At 39.7% G+C, this 12,174-nt stretch overlaps 1 protein-coding gene across 3 annotated transcripts in view; it reads left to right on the top strand.

Moving 5' to 3' along the window:
- Nucleotides 1-1,832: 1,832 nt before the first annotated feature.
- LOC107081772 (pyruvate dehydrogenase E1 component subunit alpha, mitochondrial-like) overlaps nt 1,833-12,174 on the top strand; it is a 13,920-nt gene continuing 3,578 nt past the window's right edge. Inside the window, exons 1-12 of one of the 3 annotated variants that reach the window (XM_015370009.1) lie at nt 1,833-1,965; nt 3,786-3,806; nt 4,836-4,985; nt 6,380-6,445; nt 6,591-6,764; nt 7,768-7,894; nt 7,959-8,050; nt 8,168-8,260; nt 10,380-10,535; nt 10,799-10,870; nt 11,738-11,805; nt 11,904-12,012. In XM_015370009.1, the coding sequence (XP_015225495.1) occupies nt 1,906-1,965; nt 3,786-3,806; nt 4,836-4,985; nt 6,380-6,445; nt 6,591-6,764; nt 7,768-7,894; nt 7,959-8,050; nt 8,168-8,260; nt 10,380-10,535; nt 10,799-10,870; nt 11,738-11,805; nt 11,904-12,012 (1,188 nt within the window). In that variant the 5' untranslated portion in view covers nt 1,833-1,905. The remainder of the gene's footprint in view (nt 1,966-3,785; nt 3,807-4,835; nt 4,986-6,379; nt 6,446-6,590; nt 6,765-7,767; nt 7,895-7,958; nt 8,051-8,167; nt 8,261-10,379; nt 10,536-10,798; nt 10,871-11,737; nt 11,806-11,903; nt 12,013-12,174) is intronic. The other 2 variants (XM_015370010.1, XM_015370012.1) reach the window with 2 other exon arrangements.

Raw genomic sequence — 12,174 nt, 5'->3', positions numbered from 1 at the left:
GTGAAATCAATAAAATTCAATTAAAATTCAAAGTATCAATTTATAATAAAAGGATCTGAAGTTTTTCACACATCCTCCCAGATGTGTCTGAAGTTAGTGTTTGGTCATACAGAGGGGTGGATGCATGGTGTGGGTCCAGTAAGCTGTGACAGTCACCACAGCGCCCTCTGCTGGGCAGGTTATGGGATGACTTCATCATGGGGATTTTCGTGTGAAGCTTTTCTAAAGAGTTTAAGTCATTATTTTAACCCTGAATGCTTTCAAAATAAAATCCTCCTGGTTGATCAGCTTAAAAATAAAAAATAGATGTGTACTAAGAATGAATTAGACCTCACATATACCCTTGCTGTCCTCCTAAAGAGTGTAAAAGTGTAACGAATGAAATATGAACTATTTAGAGATAGTGTTGTTGAAAGTCAATCTGTGTTAATCGTAGCTGATATTATCGTTGCTGCAGCTTGTTTTTGTCATTCTTTTTTTTTAAACAGAAAGGCACTTTATTTATTAAAACTAATAATCCCTCATAGTATCATTAGGTTTAATACACTAATCAAACACTAGAGAAAAGAAATTGTAAACGAAAAAGAGTTCAGCTGAGTTCTTGAGGTAGAGTCTGATAACGTTCAGTCCATTAGCTTAACAGTTGATGAGCAGTAAGGAGATATAGCAAATAGATGTCAGACAATGGTCTCTGGTAATAGTCCAATCAATCAAGTTTCGCTTAATTCAATCATAAAAAAATCACCAATAAACATAATGCATTTTTATTATATATTATATTATACATATTATAAAGAATAGATATTATATATAATGTTTTTTGTCATTCTATAGAAATCTTTTTCCAGCCAGATGTGATGAGCATACCTCCAGCTGTTTCTATTGTTGGACCTCTGCCCTGGATCAACAATAGAAGCAAATATGGATATTTCATGAGAAACCTTTGATTAGAAAATGCACAGGATTGACCCTACTAACATGATTAAATATAAGATACTGACAACAAATCTAATATTTTTCTGCACATTTCTTATTCATAAATGGAAGTTCTCATTATCCTTACATTTTATTTCCAACAGTGGTTTAAGAATTTCAATTATATCCATCGCGATTTACAAATGTACAAAGAAAAAAATATAAATGGATATGAGTGCTTTAAATCAATTAAATTATTTTCATTAGGTTCATTTTTTTTCTCCCTTGCATGTCTAAAAGTAGATACCCATCACCTTGGTATACCTCATTATATGTTCTGCTTCTTGTTCTATGCTTATTTTTGTAAACACAAATGTTTACCATTTAAGAAAATAAGAGTGAAATTATAAAATGATAAAAGTTGGAATATTTTTTTTTTAAGTTTTATATATAATGTTGTATCATTTGATTTCTCAGTAGACTGATAAACATATTTATCCATGCTTTGAATAATGACACATTGGCTCTGCTAATTATCTCTGACCTAGTTTAAACCTCTGATTGAGAAAGTCTTGTTTTAGTCATTCATTGTATTTAATTTTGAGAAGTAGATTTTTAATACTACCACACTCTACGATGCCACACTACAATGGCTAGTTTATTATTTAATACCCTGTGCAATAACTACATATATAAATATCCATCTATATAAATACCCATGTAAATACCCTGTATAATAATCCTGCTTTAAAAAAACTATTTTAGCTGATGTAATTCAATTATAATTTATTTCTCCACTGTGAGATCAATAAAGTCAATCAATCAACACACTGAGAACCTTTTTCCTTTTCTTTTTTTGTTTTGTTTTGTGCGTGACATGGAACTCTTATTTAAAAGCAGCATTTTCCGTAGGGACACAAGCAGCGGACGGACCTCAGCGGCTAGCAGCCGTCATTAATCCTCTCAGCAGTCACCGTGCCCTTCAGTAGCATGAAAACCATGTTGGCGATCATTTCTAACGCTCTGTGCAGGATCACCGGGAAGAATGCGGTGAGTGGGTCGATCCGAACTCAGAGGTTCTGGACGGAACCGGTTCATGCTAGCAGTTAGCTAACCCTTTAGCAGCAGCAGCTAATTGTCTGTTTTCCTGTAGTTATGTAACCTTATTTCTGTTTGGATAACATTCTCTGAACATGTGTGTTAATTATTTAATTTTAGGGTATATTTAGAGGTGTTTTGGTTTTTATTTTTGTCTGTAATGTGAATTATCTTCTGTTTAATAAGGGGATACCTGAACCTATCAGCACCGGTTTATACTGACAAAGATAACCAAGTCACATCTAATTCTTTACAGCTTGGCTAATTAAATATTATTTCCTAATAAATTCAGTTTAAACATGAAGGGAAATTCAGATTGTTGGCTCCAGGCTGCAAAACCTTTAGTTGATTGGATTAACTTTTGCTCAAAGGAGCGGGACTTTCTGAGGAGTTAGAGAAAGTTTTGTTTATCAATGAAACCAGCTTGGATTTATTTCCAGTTAACATCATTCTGTCTCTTTTATTATTGATCAGTCATTGTTATTTAGACCTGAAACATAAAAAAGGCAAACTTTTCAGGAAGATAGAGGGCAAATGAAGGGATCTCTCCTTTCAGGGGACTGATCAGCATTGTGCAGCAACACGTGGGGGAGGGGTGGAGTACCACTGGAGGAAACTACCAGCACCCTGTAAATCTAATTGGAAATACTTTAAATTAAAACCTTGTGAGATGTTTGTAGAATTTGTCACTTCTGGGAATTATTGGTTCCAACCTGCTGACTGCTTTCAACAAGTTCTGAGAAAAATTTGGGTTCTTTATGCATGAAGAAACTTTATTGATCCAAACTATAAAACTAGGTTTAAAAAAATAAATAAAACCGCAACCAAAAACTTGGACAAAACACTGGGAAACTACAAATGAAGAGCACTTCTAGATTTTAATGTTTTATAAAAAAAAAAAAAAAATCAGGCTTATTGTTTTGAAATAAAGCAACATTTTAAATCTTGTTTCTGGTTATCAGCATTTCTATATCAGTAGTGAAACCTGGACGCAACACTGAAAGTTTGATACTGTGGTGCGTTCAGTGACTGCATGTTCCTACAGACACCGACCATACATCCAACATCAATTCTTTTTAATCCAGATGTGTTTATGATTCCATCTTAGCTGGGGATCTGCCACCTGCAGCTGTTCTGTTGCAATTTAAGAAATGGAAATGTCATGAAAGCTGTACAAAAGGAAATTTCCTTTGAATACACTCTGTGTACGACAAAAAAATTTGTCTAAGTCTTTGGAACTTCTATAACGGTTGTTTGTAATATTGCTTAAAATGGATAAAGAACAAAAGTTTGTAAATATGGATTTAACAAAAAAGAAATACTGGTTCGGCAGTTTTCCTTAATGGGAATATTAGCATTCAGCTTCCACAGCAGAAAGATACCAGAAGATTCTGTGATCGTTTTACTTCACCTGGCATCATAAACTCCGGATCCATTTTGTTTTTGCAAAAGTTATACAAGTTTTTGTTTAAATCTGAATGCTAGTAATAAAAGGCTGGTTCCTTACATTTTTTTTTTTTTTTTTGCCTCTAAAGGGTTTTTGAACTGGCTGTCTGAACTGTAAGTGTTGCAGCTCCCTAATCGAAGCCTTAAGAACCAAACAAACTCAGTCGGATTTATAGGATCCATGTTTTTTTTTTCTGCCAGCTTTTTCTCTCCTGCTTCCTGCTCTGCTGCCTCCATTCTTCATAAATTAAACGTCCCCCATTATTTATTTGTTGCTTCTCTCCCTCCTTTCCTCCACCCCCCCTCCCCCCGCTCCTCCACTGTAGGGAGCCCAAACGGTGTCGGAGGTAAGCAGCAGCTGGTGTTTGGTCCTTCCTCCCTCTCCTCTGCAGCGACCAGGTTTACCTGAAGTGTTTTATCCTTTTGCATCCTGATAAACCCTAGATCTCCCCCCCTGTCTGTATTTCAGGTTTGGTGTCAGCAGTTCACATCAGCACAACATTTAGTTAAGAGTGTTTTAACTTAGTCTGGCTGCAAACCAAATGCTTCAGCTCCCACTTAAATGACTAAAACTGCTTCTAATCTTTTAGTGCCAAATACCTCATTTATTGATCAACAAACTTGTTTTGAATCTGTAGTTTATTTTAATGGGAGGGTAAAAATTACCAAGTAAATAGTCCTAGTTACGGTTGACTTTTCTTTCAATTGTAAAAGTGAAAAGTTTTTACTTTAACTGAAAATATTGAAATGAAATGAATCCAGTACAGTTTAGATTCATTCAGAAGCGACCCATTAATGGCTCAAAAAGAAAAAGCTCAGATAGCTCTGTGATTAAATGCCAACCTCACAATAAATTTAGTTTTATTTCATCTTTAATACTCAATATCACTTTTAAAGCAACGTAAATGCAATATATGGAGTTTAGGATTGATTGGTAGTTCTAAAAGCTGTTGCTTCCAATATCTGTGGCCTAAACATCAAACACCTACATCCCTTAGCAGCTCAAAAGGTCAAAGTTCATGGGGCTAGAAGGAAAAGAGAAAATTGGCAGATATCACCACTGATGTGTCTTCTTAATAGAAACCGATATTGTTGCTGTTAAGGTTTTATAATATTTGGAGTTCAGAGTTGATTTCTGTTTAGTTTATTTGTTTTAGATCTGAAGTAATCAGATTGAGCGTGAGGTTGGGAAATCTTTGGAGGATAAAAAGATGGCCTCCATGTAAAGTTGTGCTGTTTGTGAGCGATGAGCAGCACGTAGACGCCGTTCCTCATGGTTTTAGCCTCCAGTCGTGGTGTCTCTCCTCACCCGTAGCCTCAGTTAGCGCTCCGCTGGCTTGGCTCAGCTCTCATTGGTTGGCTCCTGTGCTCCCCAGCTGCTGGTTGACCTGTCAGAGTACGTCAATCTAACGTCCCCACAGGCGGCGGCGCCAGCAGCCCCCACGGCCCGGCGGCTCCCACCTAAACCACCACCAGCCAGCGCTGCACACTTAGTTAGCACCCAGACGGGCCGGCCAGACGGACCAGTAAGATCCTCCTGTGGTTTCTGGCTGCTCACTAACTGGGCTGGGGAACCTAACCAGAGCTTCTGCATGACTTGGCTGCTGAAAACCATTTATTAATTATTAAAACTATGGGAAATAACCAAGCTGGTCTCTGTCAAGCTTTCTGAAAGCATTCATTCTTTAGAATGTTTATGTTCTTTAAGTGGGGCTGCAATTCTGTTCAACCATGACCTGAGGAATAATGTTTATAGAATAACCTTAGAAAACCTAAGTGAGTTTCATCTGTCTAAAGTTTTGAAACTGATTATTGCTGAATGAGCAACAAAAAGTAAATTAACTTTACATTAAAGGAGAACTTTATCATGAAATATAAGTAAAGCTACATGGAGGAGATGGTTTGTCTCATTCCTGCAAACGGATGTCCTAATGACAAGTTTGGATTCTAAAAGTTGGTTTACTTTTTTTCTTTTTAAAAAGTTTAGCCTTTTCTGATTTGAAACGATAAAATAATCCTGTTTTTATTTTATTTTTTTTATAAACAGGAGTTTGACAGTGAGGTGAATTAGGTGGATAAAACATGATCTAATGGAGTTGCTAAATGCCTGTGGTGTTTAATCACCTGGACGTGTTTATAACCAGGCAGCCTGTATATATTCTGATGTATCTGTCGTGTCTAAAGGATGAGGGAGAGCTGCATCTGGGGACATGTTTATAAATGCTGGAGCTCAGTATTTGTTTGTGTATTTAGCTGAGCACAGGCGAAACCTGCCTTCTTAAATAAGTAAAAAGAAAAACTTTTATTTGCTCTCCATGGTCTTATTTAGCTGCCAAATTAAGGGTAAATGTACCTACTTTAAGAAATTTCTACTTATCTTTCCTTTAATTAGTTTTCCATTGATCCTAGAAATGACAGATACAAGATCTCCAGGATAAAAAATGATTTGATTTCGGGTTTAAAGAAGAAATGGCAAACTAAGCAGGTCTATTCTCCTATTAAATGTAACCACAGCCAGACGGTACGTCTGTGTTTAAAGAAATAGATTTAATTGTATTTTATATTACAGAGGACATCCCAGTCATTAGTTATCAGCAGGATTTCTGTATATATTCATGTTAGTGTTCATTACAAAGTCGATAAAGTGTTGATTTGAGTGGGGAGGGGGGCATATTTAAGGCATATTTTCTGGGTAAACTAAACTGAAAGCTTTTCATTAATGCGGTTTTCCCGCCTTGTTGTTAACCTTACATATTTTTTGTAGCTACAGAATAAACAGACGGACCCAACCCTGCCCCCCTCCCACCCCCACACCCCGTCTGTCCCAGGAAGGCAGCCCTGATTCTGCTCACAGCAGCTCTGTGATTCTGTCCTCTGATGGAAGCGGCGCTCCAGTTAATCAGGACCGCTCTGTTTTCAGGGCGCCAGGGTCGTCGTCTCCCGCTCCTTATCCGACTTCACTCCACAGGCGACGTTTGACATCAAGGTAAGCAGAAACCAAATGTCCTCATCAGCCTCTCCTGATGCAAACTAAACATGGAGGTGTTGATTGTATGTTTGAACCAATAAAGGGAAAATTAAACCTATTTAAAAGTAGGAAAGGTCTAACTCTGCCCGTTTCTCTCCTGTAGAAATGTGACCTGCACAGTCTGGAGGCGGGGCCTCCAGAGAAGGCGGAGCTGACGAGGGAGCAAGGCCTGCAGTATTACCACACCATGCAGATGGTGAGACGCATGGAGCTGAAAGCCGATCAGCTCTACAAGCAGAAGATCATCCGAGGCTTCTGTCACCTCTACGATGGACAGGTACGGCCAGGAAAACCTCTCCTGCTTCACTCAGGAGGAAACATTAACAATAACCTTCTGAGAGGTTGAAAAGCATTTTAGAAACTATTTATACTGTAATATCAGTCAGAAATGGGGAAAATGTATCCGACATCTACTGGTATACTCTGACTTTAACTCAAAAGAGCAGAGAATGTATGTAGAGAAGGTTAAACGCTACGCTACGATTTGAGGGGCTTTATCATGAAGCCAGAGACTTCAGGGACGCCTTTTCTGGACAGACTGGGTCAGCAGCACGGTGGTGGATGGGTGATGCTTTGGCCTTGGTTTAAAGACACAGCTGCTAGCTGCTGTTCCAGTAGAAATGTGAGCAAAGCTCTGGATGTCCTACTGATTTTTGTGGTATTTCCAATTTAATAAGAAATCCAGTTGAAATTGCACCTGAATACGCATTTTCACCCATTAAAACAAAATGGCAGCAGTGGATGTAAACGCCTCAGATGTATCTATATTTCAGCCATGGCTGTAGTGCTCATCGTGGTGAACTAAATGTTAAAATAATCCAAATATGCAGCACTATCATCCACTAACTGCTTCTGGGCCTTTTTAAAAGGCCTTGAGCTCCAGCTGCTGATAACGTTTCCATTACAGTTTTGCTAAATATAATTATGATGCGACTGAATAAGCACCTCATCAAAGCAGATCTTTTTAAATTTTTTTCAAAATAGCAATGTTTCTATTTTACAAATTCTATGTTAATTACAATTTAATAGTTAATGTAAACTGATCTAGTGAATAATGGATCATGGCACGGTTCCCGAAGCATCCTGGACTGAAACGTGTCGTCTGACAGAATAATGTTGGATATTACAAAAACATGTAGATCTAATTTATTTATTTGTGCATTTTCTTTTGACATTTTGAACTATCTTAAATATCTAATTTATTTTACTTTACAATGCCAGAGTAAAAAAAAATCACGTCATGTGGGAAGCCATTTTTATTGTATTTTGTCCAAACACAGGAGGCGTGTGCTGCCGGCATCGAGGCGGCCATCAACCCCTCGGATCATCTGATCACAGCTTACCGAGCTCATGGTTACACCTACACCCGCGGCGTCTCCGTCAAAGAGATCCTGGCTGAGCTCACAGGTGAGCCTCGCCGCTGCTGATGGTCAACATGGCCGATGCAAAGTCACATCTCTGCTCTCCTCAGGTCGCAAAGGGGGCGTGGCCAAAGGGAAGGGCGGCTCCATGCACATGTACGCCCCTCACTTCTATGGGGGGAACGGCATCGTGGGCGCGCAGGTAGCCACCAAAAGTCTTTCAGAAAATCAGTTTCTGGTGTTTTATTTTTATCATTAACAGCAAACTGCACTCTGGTTTACGTTACTTGTATAAACAATGGAGGTGTGAACTGTCCAGGTGCCGCTGGGAGCCGGTATCGCTCTGGCCTGTCAGTACCAAGGCAACAATCAGATCTGTGTCACGCTGTATGGAGATGGAGCAGCCAATCAGGTGAGGGCTTCAGCTTCACTGGAATAAAGGTCACATTAACGTTAACTTCTATGGTTTCTCTGAATCCATGATTTAAACCGTGAGATACCTGAAAACAATTGGTGCACAAAGTCAAAGGTCAAAGTGCATCTGTGGCAAACCCATCCAAACAATGTGCCCTGACAACCCACTACCATGACAGCCTGTCAGTTTGTAAAGATGGCGGCTAGGAGAGCTGATGATACATTAAAGGCTTTGCTCATGCTGGCTGCATTTCCATGTAGACAGAGCAATCTTGCTGTTGGGGTCAGATAAATCCAGGCAGCTAATTAATGGAGCCTGACCATCCAGCAGTACCTCATGTTAGCAAGATCTACAGCAACTCTAAGTTGTAGTGAATCCTGGTGTTCAGGGGGGCGGGCACATTTACATCTGGAGCAAAGATGATTCATTTCATCATTATCAGACCGATCGATGACGAGCGCAACGCAGGCCTGCAGGGATCAAGGAAAATACAACTCAGAGGGTGCTTTCATTGGAAGCAGTCTGTTACATGGTTAACAACTCTAAGTAGATTTCACACAATCTAAGCCAGGGGTCGGCAACCCAAACTGCTCAAAGAGCCATAAAAATAAAAAAAAAATCTGTCTGGAGCCACAAAAATGTAAAAGCCTCGTATAGCAACACGGGCTCTAAGTGTATTATCTCACTATAGAAAAGGACTATATGGGTTTAATATATAATAAGCATTTACGATTAAATGTTTATCCTGAAGCAAATGTCACATAGTAGCCTGAGGTGACGGAGGAACAGTGAACGCTCCCATCGCGCACCGCTTCACCGAGAGCCGCTTCACCACCTTTACTGCGCGGTTTAAGTTTTCTTGCAATGATGAAATTATAGAAACACAATAAAAGAATCCCTATAGTGGACGTGTTTCTGTTGGGAGGAGTTTATTGAGTCATGAGGAACCAAGCAGGAACTAACATCAGAGCAGAGCTCTCTAACCCTGAAATCCCACATCCTCCGTCACCATCGTTCCTTGGTCTGATTAATGTTTTTAGGATTTGGGGAAAAAATAGAAGAAAGTTCAGATCCCTGCATCAAAGCCCTGCCTGTTTGATCTATGGACGGTTTTCCATTCTTGCAACCAAACTAGCAGCAGTAGTAAAGTTTGGAAATGCAATCCACTTCTTAAATCTATCTTTGCGCTCCTCTAATTTATCCTGCAATCGCACTTTTACCGGTACTCTCACTCCCAGCTTGGTGGTGGGCTGCAGATTTTGCCTTCCATGGAAATGCCTTTCCAAATTTTTCTTTTCTTTTTTTTTATTTGACACCCTCTCATTACAAAGCAAAAATCCTCTTTTCTCATCAGCAATCTTCCTTTTTTTTCCCTTTGGGATTCATATTCCCAGACACGCCTGCAGCTTTGTTTGCTTGGCACCGCGCCACGCTGGTTCCAAGTTATGATCACTGATCTCTATGGCTATGATCCAAATTATTGTTTAAATTTATAATACAAATGTTTAAAGCATTGGAAAACATTGTTTGTTTGCAACCTGCACACCATACTAAAACAAAAAAAATCGATTTTCATAAATTTTTGGAAAAGCTCCAGGGAGCTTTTTCAAAAATTTTGCGGCTCCAGAGCCTCAGGTTGCCGACCCCTGGTCTAAGACCTTGAATTGGGGTTTAAAAGTCGTAGGCTTAAAGCTTTTCACTGTAATGTTTGCAAATTAAAGGCATTACTACTGAATTCCCAGCATGTTTGAATCTTAGCCCTCCTGGAATCAAATTCGAATCAACTCTTGATCTTTAACTTTTCTTCATTATTTATAACCGCTGTTGGGAGGTTTAGTCCCAGTACGTTCCTAGTTTACCCTCTGCACAGTAGTTGTTGTTGGAAATATACAAAAACGGCTTTGTTTACTAACTAAATTTCACAAAGCAAAGAGTAAAACACAGAAATGAAAAATAATACATCAGCAAGATGCTTTCATATTTCAGGAAAACTCTGGATGCAAAACCAGAATGAGTTACTCATTTGTCAAAACATGAACATGCACCATTTTTAAAGTCAAAATAAACAAAGGCGGGAGGATAACTGAATCAGACATAATCTGCCGTCTCCCATCAGGGTCAGCTCTTTGAGACGTTCAACATGGCCGCTCTGTGGAAGCTGCCGTGCGTTTTCATCTGTGAGAACAACAAGTACGGCATGGGGACCTCGGTGGAGAGGGCCTCAGCCAGCACAGACTACTACAAGAGAGGAGACTTCATCCCAGGCCTCAGGGTGAGACACAAACCCACCAATCAGATGGTAGCTGGGTGGTCCCGGGCGGCGGCTGCTGCGTCGGCTGTACGCCCCAGCCGCCAGCCCTCCCTGGACCTAGACTATAACAGGACGCTGCTGATGAGGCGCGTCCTGGCAGTTGCAGGTGTGAGCATGCATACAGCTGTCTGATGCTCATGTATGATACTGCACACAGTCTCAGTGGAACAGAAATGAGAGCTTCTTGGTCTGCTGATGCAGTAACGGGTATGTTTTCTCTGCAGGTGGACGGGATGGACGTGCTGTGTGTCAGAGAGGCAACAAAGTTTGCAGCAGATCACTGCAGAGCTGGAAAGGTGAAAACTTCCCCCTCTGACCTGTGATGTCCCATTTCTTTACCATCTGTTCTTCTAACCCAGGGATCTGCAACCTTTACAACCAAAAGAGACATTTTTAACTTTAGTCCAGCTAATAAAACTGCTTTATAGCTGCAAAACATTGCAGGAGAATTTCCTTATATTTACTGGTAATGAATATCTGCCACTGGAGTTTTATCCTTTTTTCTTTTAAACAACCACTGCACCATTTCAACTTTTAGGTTTTAAAATTAGGGAAAAAATAAACCTGGGATTAAAATGTTTAATCTCAAGATGAGATTAAATGTATATCAAAGTATTTATTATTGGTTGGTTTTATATTTTGGAAAATTATGTTAAACACATTTTCCCCCCTTTTTAAGAAGATAAAATGTGTATATTTCTATTATAATTCCTATAGTTGGAGTCAATTTTTATTTTTTTTTGAGAATTGGGGAAAATAGATTCCCTCTTGGCTAATAAAGCTCAATTAAAGCTGCTTACATTACACTGCTTACAAAATAAACGCATCTATGACTGGCTGCTAATATATCTGGAAAATCTTGTTTACTTGCATTTATGTTTAATCTTTAAGTGGGGAATAATTTTTGCTTTAATTTGTTTTAGGAAATGGAGTGCAAAAAGAAATGCTTAAACATTTTATTGGCCAGTTTGTCTATTGTTTAAAACAATTAGCCGACTCTTCATCGTTTTAGCCCAAGTGATGACGAGCTGTTTAAAGAGCGACATGTGGCCCTGGAACCATAGGGTGCAGACCTGTGTTCTACTGCTTTGATCTAAAAAGGACCTGAATCCAACCCTGTCAGTCTTTCAGGTTGTGACAGAATGACCTCCTGTGTTTTGCAGGGACCAATCATAATGGAGCTCCAGACGTATCGTTACCATGGACACAGCATGAGTGACCCTGGTGTGAGGTCTGTGTATCTCCGTCAGAAGATGAGGAAATCCTGACTGAGGTGGCGTTCTCCTCAGCATCTTTACCTGATTCTTGTGGTCATGTGACATTCTGCAGCTACCGGACCCGGGAGGAGATCCAGGAGGTCCGCAGTAAGAGCGACCCCATCTCCATGCTGAAGGAGCGCATGCTCGGCGCCAACATGGCGTCTGTGGAGGAGTTTAAGGTGAGGGTGGTTCTAAGCCTGGTTCCTCTGGAGGAAGTGGAAGCTACTCTTTGCAGCCTACTCTGTTCTGTTTTAATGTCCAACCATGGCGTCTCTGAACGCTGCTCAGATGCAGAACCTGAATCAGCCGTTCTGCTGTAGATCTGCTCCTGTGTTTGGGAT

The sequence above is a fragment of the Cyprinodon variegatus genome, unplaced genomic scaffold (assembly GCF_000732505.1).
Source record: "Cyprinodon variegatus isolate N-32 unplaced genomic scaffold, C_variegatus-1.0 Scaffold41, whole genome shotgun sequence".
Classification (NCBI taxonomy): Eukaryota; Metazoa; Chordata; class Actinopteri; order Cyprinodontiformes; family Cyprinodontidae; genus Cyprinodon; species Cyprinodon variegatus.
This window is presented reverse-complemented; position numbering and strand designations above follow the sequence as displayed.